At 40.1% G+C, this 12,229-nt stretch overlaps 1 protein-coding gene across 2 annotated transcripts in view; it reads left to right on the top strand.

Moving 5' to 3' along the window:
• Positions 1-12,210, top strand: part of hmgcra (3-hydroxy-3-methylglutaryl-CoA reductase a) — a 35,492-nt gene extending 23,282 nt beyond the window's left edge. For both annotated transcript variants that reach the window (XM_041186661.1, XM_041186660.1), the window contains exons 13-20: positions 1,104-1,262; positions 1,418-1,575; positions 2,918-3,023; positions 5,162-5,332; positions 5,503-5,643; positions 7,870-8,028; positions 10,248-10,402; positions 11,553-12,210. In XM_041186661.1, the coding sequence (XP_041042595.1) occupies positions 1,104-1,262; positions 1,418-1,575; positions 2,918-3,023; positions 5,162-5,332; positions 5,503-5,643; positions 7,870-8,028; positions 10,248-10,402; positions 11,553-11,607 (1,104 nt within the window). In that variant the 3' untranslated portion in view covers positions 11,608-12,210. The remainder of the gene's footprint in view (positions 1-1,103; positions 1,263-1,417; positions 1,576-2,917; positions 3,024-5,161; positions 5,333-5,502; positions 5,644-7,869; positions 8,029-10,247; positions 10,403-11,552) is intronic.
• The last annotated feature ends 19 nt before the right edge of the window (positions 12,211-12,229 follow it).

Below are 12,229 nucleotides of genomic sequence, written 5' to 3' on the forward strand. Positions count from 1 at the left end.
AATTAGCCACGTTTTGAGCTCGACTGATTATCTTAAATTCCCTCTAGGTCCAGTGCTTGTTAACGTTTTTGTTGGTTTCCACGAGAAATGCATTTTTGATTAAATGAGCTCTAACCTACTACCTTGTGCACATTTTGATACATAGCTATGTTCACGATCTTTTGTATTTGCGGCTAAGTGTAAGGATTTCCTTCCAAACCTTAATATGCTCCAACCCAGGCTCAAATTCATTTTTGAGATGGATCAATCTAACATGCTTCCTAGAAACCCACTACAGTCTACCCCAAGCCTACTTTCAGTGGTCAATATACTTGTTGGGATTCATATATCTCCCTGTGCTATTAAGATTGGCCTTATCAGCAATCTTGTAAATAGGGCCTCAGACATTTGCTCACCTTGTGATGGATCCATTCTCTACAAACAAAAGGAATATGTTCAACCCTTGCAGCTTTTTTAAATTACCCTGGAGCTTGGGGAGCCTAGTTTCCACATTAGCTGAGGTCTTGCCATGGAGAAAGCAATCGGTTGATTTGCCAACCAGTCAGCGTCTTTTTTCTCATGTTTGTCCTGATGATTACAAGACACAGTTTTGGCAATATGTCTCTCTTCTAAGCAATATTCAAGTAAATCATTTTCTTTTCCTCCACCCAGCATTTTTTTTTTTAAATCCTGGAATAGAGTTAAATATATGGGAGATGTGTTTCCCATTCCTGGTCTCTTCACTCAAGTGCACACTTCACGTGCAAGGGTAGATGGTGAGTGGTCGAGACTGTTTTAACTTATAAGAAACAAGTGAAGTTCCTTCATGACCTCTTACTCAACGTCCAAATGTGCACATTTTCAGAGGGCACTGAATTGTATTCTGGAATAGAAACCCTTGACTAGTTTATTAGTCGCAAGGACCCTGAGGCCATTTGTACCACCACTGATAATTCTGCAGACTGGAGATCAAACAGGGAACATGCAAGTAACTACTCCGCCTTAACCAGCTGAGCTTTGGCAGGAGGTGTTTAAATTTAAGATTTATAGTTGCTGTTGGCTTTGGAAATTTAATTCTACGTTTGATACATGAGAGCTTATTTTATCTAACTTTGAACCTTTAGGTCATGGGTACATGCTGTGAGAATATAATTGGCTACATGCCCATACCTGTGGGAGTTGCTGGACCACTTTATCTGAATGAGAAGGAGTTCCAAGTGCCTATGGCAACCACTGAAGGCTGTCTTGTGGCGAGCACTAACCGAGGTTGCAGGGCAATATGTGTAAGTAGAAGGAAATTGCCAGTGTTATTGCACAAGTGCTTTATAGTTGAATGCTTTCTTGCATCAAAATTGTATTGCAATCTGTTTTAAAATATTTTATCACGTTTTATCTTTCATGTTGGTGATACTAAATACTTTTAACTTTTAACCTTCAGCTTGGTGGTGGAGCACGGAGTCGTGTATTGGCAGATGGAATGACTAGAGGGCCAGTTGTTAGGCTGCCTACTGCATGTGAGGCTGCAGAAGTGAAAGCTTGGCTGGACAGCCCTGATGGTTTTCAGATTATGAAAGAGATGTTTGATAGCACTAGCAGGTGAGGTTTTGTGTATCCTTCCAAATTAGAGTGAGAATCTTGAACTTCAGGTTCTTCGGTGATTGTCAATGTTGCTATTTGGCTGCCATGAGATGATAATTGGGTCGGTTCTCTTTTTTTCTTACCTCCCTTCTTCCGTCTCCTGCTATCTCCACGAAAGGTATTTGTTTCACGGTGGTCGTGGTCTTCCAGCAGAGTGCACTTTTCTGTATGAGGTGATGAAACGTGCAAACTAATGGGTAGTTGTACAATGAATTTGCCAAGTGTTTCAATTGTTAACTGCATTGAGTATTTAAAGGAAAGTTTTAGATTTGCATGTAATGGTCATTGAGGGTGAATTTGTACTGCAGTTTCTGCTTTACTATAGTGTAAGTCTAGAAACTGATCTTAACATCAGCCTGGAGGAAGTTGCCTCAGGCTGTGTTTACAACTCAAGTGTAACTATGGTGCAATATAATTTTGTTTTATCCCTGATGCTAGAGTTGAGAGTCTGGCCTGACCCTGACTCCAGCTTCTGATTCCTTGAAGGAAAAGTTATCATGTAAATACAGCCTCTCAATGCTTGAATTTGACACCATACAAGTACAATTCCATCACACCATGAAGCTTGGTTTTGAAAGGTGCCCAGAGGGTATGGCCCTTTGAAAACCCTGAGCATTTTTCAAACTTGACTGTGAATGATTTTAAATATTCAGGTAGCACCATGCGTTCTGAAGATTTATTCCCCAAAATTCTTAGATTTCTTCTTCACCAGTAGAAATGTAGTGAAGTGGGACGCTACCCTCATCACTCTTCAATGGATAAGACAGTTATTAACATACTTGGGTGTGTGTTCCTCTTAAGTGCTTCAGAGGTGCTCAGTCCAACAGTTGGGAGGAAAATTGAGCAGTGTCTTGCTGCTTCAAAGGGTAGTAATGAGGCCCAGGAAGGATCAGAAATGAATGGCATTAACATGTTTTAATGTATTGACATTTTTGGAGAAGTAATCAATTTTCCTCTGCAGTCAGTTTGCTTTTCCTAGGGCTGTCCTTGTCCCCACAGCAGACTTCAACATCTTTCTCTAGGCAAAAGTTCAGTTAGGTTTAACTTGCATAATTCCCCTAGGCTTAGCTTGGAGGAGACATGGAGGATCCTATTTCTTCTGTCCTCCACCCACTCCAGCCACCAGAATCTTAGCCCCATAAATCATTGGAATTGTTATATGGAACCAGACAGTATTAACGAAATAACAGGTGGCTAAACTGACACTGCAGCTTCTGGCCTGTACAAATCCACTGTTTTAAACATAAAATCTCAGGTGTTTTGTTAATATGCTTACACTATTTTCAATTCTAATATATAGGTTTGCCCGGCTAGAGAAGCTGCAGATTGGGCTTGCTGGACGCAACCTTTATATCCGTTTTCAATCCAAGACTGGAGATGCCATGGGCATGAACATGATCTCAAAGGTAAGTATAAGTTTTACTTAATACATAAACAGAAATACTGGAGAGACTCAACAGGTCTTGCAGCATCTGTGGAGAGAGCAAGTGTTAATGTTCAGGTCTATGACCTTTTGTCAAAACTGGAAAATGTCTGATGTGTAACAAATTTTAGGCAACCATTGAGGCAGGGTAAAGGGGGAGGGGTGGCTAGAGAACGATGGAAAGGTCTGTGATATGCCAACATGCTCGTGTGACCCTGAGCCTCGGGCCACTGGCATTTTAATTCTCTGCCTCCTATACTACAGTGAAGCTTGATGAACAGCATCTTATCTTTCGATTAGGCACTTTAGAGCTTTCCAAACTACATTGAGATCAACACTTTCAAATCATAAACATTTTCTCAGAGCAAGTGCTGGTGATGGTTCTGCTGTTACCCTTTGCAGTTCCTATGGACTTATTTGTTTCTCATCCTGTTACAGTCCCCTGTTGACTTAATCTCCCCTTCCTTCCACTCTATCACAGACCTTTCCTTTTGTTTGTTCTTTCTCCGCCACTGCCCCTTCCTTGCCTTTGCATTTGTAATATTTTCTACTTCTGACGAAAGATCACAAACCTGAAACATTAACTTCTGTTTCTCTGTCCACGGATGCTGCCAGACTTGAGTATTTCAGCATTTTCTGTTTCTATTTCAGATTTCCAGCATTCACATTATTTTGCCTTTGCCAATAAACAATGGCTGACTAAAATATCAATCTGCTGTTTAGAGCTGAGTCAGTACTCCAGTTGGCAGATAGCTATTAGTTAAATTCTTGAACATGAGCATAACTCCCTGATAGCCTGCAAATATTTCTCTACAGTATGCTGTAATATTGAATAGTTTGTGGGATTGAGAAAGTGCTGCTGAAGCCAGAATAAGTACAGATATGATAATGTTTCAAATTTTATTAAATTTACCTTCCCCATCATTTATGAAGCTCGCACCTATTGCAGGCAACCAACTATATATTGGGTAATTATTGCTCACAATTTACTAATACCATGGGCGTAAATTTAAAAAAAGTTTCCATTTTATAAACATGTAAGATTTTGGGTTAGAGAGTCAGTTAACTCTGGGTCGAGAGTTCAAATATGATTTTGAGGTAGTTTATTAAGAAGCAATAGTTTATACATGATGCATAATTGCTGAAAAAAGAGACGCTGTCTAAGCTTTTCATCTTGCACTCAGGACAGATTGCAACAGAACAGGGAACAGCAATTTATATTGCATGAGAAGAGAGTGGTGATTGGTTGACAAGTGGACTCTGGTAGCAGCAAAAATGCAGCAGGAAACAGTTAACTGCCAAGCTTATGTTCAAATTTAAACCAGACAAGTCGACTCTGGATAATGAACCGGGGAATGGCCGTCTCCCCGCCTCTTCCGGTCTCTGGAATACTAGTCAGTGACAATGCCACCATGCCACTGCCTCCCTAAACTTTTTTTTTTCCAGAAAAGAAAACAATCTCTCTGCTGAGGTGGCCTTGTGCTATGATTACCTATTGCATAAGAATTTTATACTTTATTCTGAAAGTGTCATTTATTACAGGTCCAATTTCTTACACATAGTAATTTTATAACATGTTACCTTTGAGATCATGTTCATGCCCATAGCTGTTTAAGGTAGCTCCGCAATAGGTTCATTGAATTTACACTTCATTAATCACCTGTATTTACCAGTTTATACACAGTGCTGAACTAATATATTTGTGAATTAGCTCTTTGTCTGGGTTATTTGTTGCAGCTGAGTACAGAATATGATCCTAAAAGGCTTCACACCCTTATTTTGATGCCTTTTGAATGGAAGGTGAAAAGAGAAAACAGGCCATGAATTCACAGGCTGCTGTTTTAATCAGTAGCACCTGAATATTGTTTTATTTCAGCCTTAAAGAATTCCATGACCTTTTGCTGGTTAAATGTGTTAGTAAGCTTCAGTCTGATATATTAAGTGCAGTGATGCAACTGACTTGTGTATAGATAAGCACTGTATTGTGGATAACAGGAACTGGAAATGGTATGCACACTGTGAGCCCTTTTCTGTGAGTGAGAAGGATGGATGAATAAAGAAAGACCCTTTTGTAAATGGTCCAGAATTTGACATCAAGTCTACTGTTCTCCCTTTTTTTAGGGCACAGAGAAGGCTCTCTCCAGGTTGCAGGAAGAGTTCCCATCAATGCGTGTACTAGCAGTTAGTGGCAATTACTGCACAGACAAGAAACCTGCTGCAATTAACTGGATTGAAGGAAGGGGGAAGTCTATAGTCTGTGAAGCAGTCATTCCAGCTAAAGTTGTGCGTGAGGTATAGCAGCACATGTTTTGGATTAGTTAATGCTTTTTCACCAAGAGTTATACAGTAATTAGTATTTAAGCTTCCAACTAAGGTTTTTCTTTTTAAACTACTTGATTTCCAATAATGGTCTGTAATTAATGCACTTCTATTTGCACCTTGTTTACGTTTTTTTTCTTCAGGTATTAAAAACCTCTACGGAATCTCTTGTAGAAGTGAATATCAGCAAAAACCTGGTGGGCTCAGCTATGGCTGGAAGTCTCGGTGGTTACAATGCACATGCTGCGAATATTGTTACTGCTATTTATATTGCATGTGGGCAGGTAGGTGCATGGATCCTTTTAAAGTTTTATTTTGCTGCATTTCTAAGTTTGCATTATTGCCACTGACACGGAACACAACAATTGTCCAACAATTAAAATCGTCATTCCTTCAGAGAGGCTTTACCAGGAATATACTGGGACAGCAGCCATCTAAGGAGTACTTGTGTTCAGGTTTGGATGTGGAAGATTTGTAAATGAGAAATCTGTTTGTAGTTAATGTCTTAATTCAAACAGATTGGGCTCTAACTTCCAAGCTCCAGGGTAGTGTAACTGCCAGGGGGTGGGGGGATCCCCAAAGATGCACTGGGAGACCCGTCCCTAGAAATTCTCCAGGTAATGTTTGCACGGCAATTACCTGGGAAGTGCAAACTTCCCATGGGCAATTTCTCTGCGCTGGGATCCACCCGAAAACATGATTTAACTCACAAACTTATGATGGCTCAGACTGTTAAATCAGCAGTTACCTAGAAGAAATTAGAAGGATTAAAAACACTTTCAACTTTTGTGTAACTATATTGTACAGACCAAACCCCACCCCCATGAAACTTTCCCCACACCCTTGAACCCCCATAGGGCTTGGACTTGCCCTCTCCAACAAAGACACCCCCAGCTTTACTCTCACCCTCCTCCCTGAGGCCTTACCCTGCCAACCTTTCTCCACCACTATCCCACTCCCACCCCACCAAATCCACTTACCTTATACACTTAGCTTGTCAAAGACTCTTAAACTTGGCTGAACCTTTTAAACTAACCAGGTTTACAGCAGCTAATGCTGTTTTAAAAAAAAAATGGGGGGTTGAGGGTGCGGTTTACTTACCTTTGACTCTGCAGCCCTTTGACGCTAGTCCCTGGGGACATGCTGCACTACCAGATCTTGCCCAGCCTGAGTTGGAAGGCCGGGCAAGATAGGATCGCCTGGATTTCCTGGGAAAAGCATTCGAGCTGATTGGCAGTCTGACTCAATTGCCACTTCAGTTGAAGTTACAGTTGAATAGACTGATAAATTTAGTACAACAGTGGCTTGGGAAACTATGATTTTACCATAAAAGTGATTTAATGGTATAATTTACTAAAGCCAGTTTAGGCTTTATTATTAACTTGGAAACTATTAGGTAAGTTTGTAATGCGCTAATGGTTTTGGTAGAAATTTCTTATTTAAAACTACCTAATCCTACCAATGAGAGTTAGTGGCGAACTATACTGTACTGTTGAATCCAATTCTTTGATGACAGGATGTTCAAGTAAATAAAGATCAAAAAGTAAATGGGGTACGTCAGGAGACTGAGATCCACCTTTTGTTTGTCTTTTCAAGGCAATGTAACCATTGTGCTGCTGGTGTATTAAGATTGTCCATCTTAATTTGCCAGTTGCGGTAGAGATGGTAATGTCACTGGAATAGTAATTTAGAGGCCCACTAATGCTCTGGGGGCATGAGTTCAAATCCCACCACGACAGCTGGTGGAATTTGAATTCAATTAATAAATCTAGAATATAAAGCTAGCATCAGTAATAGTAACCATGAAGCTATCATTGATTGTTGTAAAAACCCATCTTGTTCATGTCCTTTTAGGGAAGGAAATCTGCCATCCTTACCTGGTCTGGCCTACATGTGATGCCAGACCCACAGCAATGTAACTCACTTTTAAATGCCCTCCAAAATGGCATTGCAAGCCATTCAGTTCAAGGGCAATTAGGGATGGGCAACAGAAGCTGATATTGCCAGTGATTCCAACATCCCAAGAAAGAATAAAAGGGTGGTGGTGGTTGGCCGGTGGGGGGGGATGAAGAAGAGGTGTGGAAAACAGCTTCTGTGGCCTTTGAAATATTAAAACCATAAACTCTAATTTTGAAATAAACCCCAGTTTTACTGCTGTGGGATCTTGCAAATAACCAGTTCCTGTAGCAGTTCTGAAATATAAGTAGGCTATTGATGACTCCCATTCACTGACTTTGGCTCGTTAAAACTTCATGATTGGTCATCTAACTTGCACAGAGAACTAGGATGTTGCCACTCTGAATGTAACCTCTTGGTCTAGTTAAGTTTTACAAATCACCTGTACGCATATTTAAACTGTCGATGAAGAAACACAACCTGGAGTTCGTTTCTCACAACTCAGAAAATTTCTTCTTAAAATAAAACATTTAACTCTCTACCCAGTTTTTTGTAATTTGCAGATACCTACATACTGTACAAATTGGCATTGATACTATGTATTTCTAACTTAGGACCCGGCCCAGAATGTCAGTAGTTCAAATTGTATTACATTAATGGAATCAACTGGCGTCAGTAATGAAGACTTGTACATCAGCTGCACCATGCCATCTATAGAGGTTGGTACTGTTGGAGGAGGGACCAACTTGCCACCACAACAAACCTGCCTGCAGGTGAGGATTCATGCATATTTTGCTCTTTACTGTTTGATTTCTAACTAAAACTTAGTATTGTCATCAGCTTATTAAGCCAAGGCATTTTAAAAAGAAATCAGTGGAGGAACACAAGAAATAGCAGGAGTAGATCACATGGCCCATCAAGCCTGCTCCACCACCACCATTCAACATGATCATAGCTGATTTTGGGCTTCAACTTCATTTTCCTGCCAGCTCCCCATATCCCTTAATTCCCTGAGACCAAAAATCTCTTTTTCCCAGTCTTCAATGTATTCAACAATGGAGCACTCACAACCCTCTGGGGTAGAGAATTCCAAAGATTCACAACACTTCGAGTGAAATAATTTCGTATCTTGTCTTAAATGATTGGCCCTTTTCCCTGAGACACTGTTCCCATGCGTTAGACTAGAGTAAATAATCTGTGTCCACCCTATCAAGTTCCTTCAGAATTTTGTAGGTTTCAATGAGATCACCTCTAGACTCCAGAGAAAATAAGCCCAATTTCCCCCTTATCTCAGAGGTCAATTTAGTGAACTTTACTGTACTGTCTCCAATATAAGAATATTCATCCTTAAACATAGAGACCAAAATTGCACACTATTCCAAATGTGGCCTCACCAAAACCCTGTACAACTGTGGCAACACTTCTTTATTCTGTCTTCCAATCCCCGTGCAATAAAAGCCAATGTGTTGTTTGCCTTCTAATTGCTTGCTGACTTTCTGCATTCCTTGTACAAGCATACCCAAGTTTCTTTACCATCAGATTTCTCACCTTCTTTAAAAAAAAATCTGCTTTTTGTTTTTACAGCCAAAATGGATACTTCACACTTTCCTATGTATATATTTCATCTGCAATTTTGTTGTCTACTCACCTAACCTATATCCCTTTGCAGACTGTCCTCCCCACAGCTTACCTTCTCACCTTGCTTCGTATTATCAGCAAACTTTGATACATTACTCTGTCTCTTCACCTAAGTCATTTAATATAGATTATAAGTAGCTGAGGGCCCAGTACAGATCCTTGCAGCACTCCACTAGTCACAGCCTGCCAACTTGAAAAAGCCTGGTTTGCGCCCATTCCCTGTTTTATATCCATGAACCAATAACCTATCCATGCTGATATACTTTCCTCAACTGCGTGAACCCTTATGTTGCCTAATTAACCTTCTGTACGGCACCTTATCAAATGCCTTTTTGAAATCCAGATATACTACATCTACTAGTTTCCCTTTATCTACCCTACTAATTACATCCTCAAAGAACTCTAAATTTGTCAAATTGTGTTTTCCTTTAGTAAATACGAGTAGATGGAAACAAAATTTAGTTCCCAAAGCACAAACGCGTTATGACAAACAAAATGGAACAGGCGGAATTATGTTTCTAACTTAAATAAGTTCTCCTCTTGCTATGGCCCATCTGGAGAACATTCCGAATTGAAGTGTAGTGACTGGTACTTAATTACTTACAGCAATGTCCCACAAACAAGTGAGGCAAAAGATTAGTAACCTATTGTGGTGGTGAAGTAGACACCAAGGAAACCTTCCTGTTCTTTTTTGAATAGGGACATGGAATCTTTAATGTTCACCTAACCAATATAGGTGGGGCCTTAGTTTAGATAGTGGCGTAGTGGTAATGTCACTGGATTTGTAATCCAAAGACCCAGGTTCATGCCTAATAATTAATAAATATGGAATTGAAAGCTAATCTCAGTAATGGTGACCGTGAAACTATCATCAATTGTTGTAAAATCCCATCTTGTTCACTAATGTCCTTCAGGGAAGCAAATCTGCCATTGTTACCTGGTCTAGCCTACATGTGACCTACAGCAATGTGGTTGATTCTTAACTGCCCTTTTGAAAAGGCCTAGCAAACCACCTCCGTCAAAGGCATTTGGGGATGGGCAATAAATGCTGGCCTTGCCAGTGACGCTTACATCCCATGAAGAACAAAAAAAAATGCAAAAAATAATTCAAATAGATGGTGCTGTGTGTGTAATCGTGGGGCTTGTGAATTCAAATCTCATTTAATGGAGCTCCTATATGCCAAATGAAGTAGACAATTGGGCATATTCTGGCCCAAAAGCAACTTCAAATAATATGAAAATTTGAATGTTATCTATTACTGATGCAGCTGAGCTGTTGTTCAGTTGTGGTAACCTAATGGATGATTTTGTTTAAAAGAAGTACCTAGACTTTAAATCTATTTTCTTCTCATAGATGCTTGGCGTTCAGGGTGCGAGTAGAGAGTTTCCTGGTGAAAATGCACGTCAGCTGGCAGAAATTGTTTGTGGTACAGTCATGGCAGGTGAGCTGTCACTCATGGCAGCACTGGCAGCTGGACATCTGGTAAAGAGCCACATGATCCACAACAGGTAAACTGGTTTATCATTTTAAGGTTTTTTTGCTAGTAATTGATCAAAATATTCAAAAACTAATGTATACATTTAATATGCAATCATCAATGTCTTGGCACCTAGGAAGGCCATTCAGCCCATTGTGCTGGTATGCTCTGCCAAAACTTGTGGGTGTTTTTCTTGTTTTTTTAAAACCATAACGCAGTTGAATTACAGAACTTTGATACATTTAAGGTGTACGTTTGCTTTCTTAAAACCGGTTCCCCTCTGACTGCTGATTTCTCCCCCTCCCTGCTGAAAAGAAAGTGGTTACATGCCTGGAATGCAGTGTTATGGGTGATGGTCTTCTGGCAACTTGCCCAATATGTCCTTAATGTGGTTAGTGGAGGGTGTCAGCAAGCATTTTTATCATGATGGAGAGGAAGCATATCCTAGCAGAATCCAAAAGGGGTCACGGGATTGCAACCAGGAATGAGTCTAAAAGTCTGTCTTTTCATTTTCTTCTCCAGTGGGATGCTGAGGACATTTATAGTGCCGTTACCATCTGGTTAGACTGGCCCAGTCACCACAGCATATCTGAACCTCACCATAGCATATACTTATTGGTCAACCATGTCAGGAAGTTTGCCATACTTTCAGAAAAATAGAACTCCTCACTAACCCTGTCCACTGCTAGCTCATTAGTTAATGGTTAAACCATGCAGACCAGGAAGGCCTCAAGTTTGATCCCTGGTCAATGCTGACTTGGCTTATCTCAGCAGGGACCAGGATAGGGCTCTACAGATGATATCAGTGCTGAAGGGAATAATCTAAGGATTCCTGTTCAAGATCATATTCCAACTCTATGCTGGAAGCTCTTGTGTGATCCAGTCCTCATACAACACGAGTGCAATTCCCTGTTGAATATTCTAGTTGCATTGGGGGGGGGATGAACGTAATGACAATTGCTTGCAAAAGGTACTAGAGAGTGGTGAGCACCCTTGAAAACATAGTTCAGCAAGAAATTGATACCTCTTTAAAAGAGGAAATTGGTGAGAAAGGACTATTTATTGGTTCCAATAACCAGATGTAAGGTAAACTGCCTGTACCTTTTGGATGTTTGTTGGACCTACAGCATGCAAAGAACATTCGATGTCCCTGATATTGTGCTTAAATTTGATTTATGCAGGTCAAAGGTTAATCTTCAGGAGCTCCCTGGCAGCTGTACGAAGAAAGCAGCTTGATCGCTGTAGGATATCACAATTCAAAGGGATCCACTGTAAAGACTGGCACTTGTACACTGGAAAGATGCTTTGGATTTTTCCGTTTTGAATTAAAGGGGCAGTTTGGTGTTTGTTCATGATCAATTTTCAGGATTGCTGGTCTGTTGTTTCAGCCAGTATATCTAAAATTGAATGCACAAGGGTTACTCCCAAAGCAAAAATACCAGTATCCAATGGTGTGACCAGAAATTGTACAGTGGTACATAAGACTGAGTAGCCTGTGGAACATCATAACATAGGAAGAAACTGCAAAATGAAAGGACCTTGAATGTTTGCTAATTCCTGCTAATTCTAATGGTCTTATGAAGGCTTTCTCTGTCTTTAAGTTATTTATATGTATGTTTTGAAGCTGAAGTTCAAAGCTTGCAATAACCAGTGTCTTGGGTGAAAGGATTACTGGAAAGATTATAGCAGTCTCATGATTAAAAAGAAATCCCTGGCTGTAGGCACTTGTTTTTTTTCTGGTTGTATAGCATGGTTAATCTTGCCATAATGAGACAGATTGTTTTTGAAAATTTAGTTTGGGCAATGAACATTGCTTTATGCAAAACGAAAACAGAAATACCTGGAAAAGCTCAGCAGG

The sequence above is a fragment of the Carcharodon carcharias genome, chromosome 4 (assembly GCF_017639515.1).
Source record: "Carcharodon carcharias isolate sCarCar2 chromosome 4, sCarCar2.pri, whole genome shotgun sequence".
In the NCBI taxonomy this organism is placed as follows: Eukaryota; Metazoa; Chordata; class Chondrichthyes; order Lamniformes; family Lamnidae; genus Carcharodon; species Carcharodon carcharias.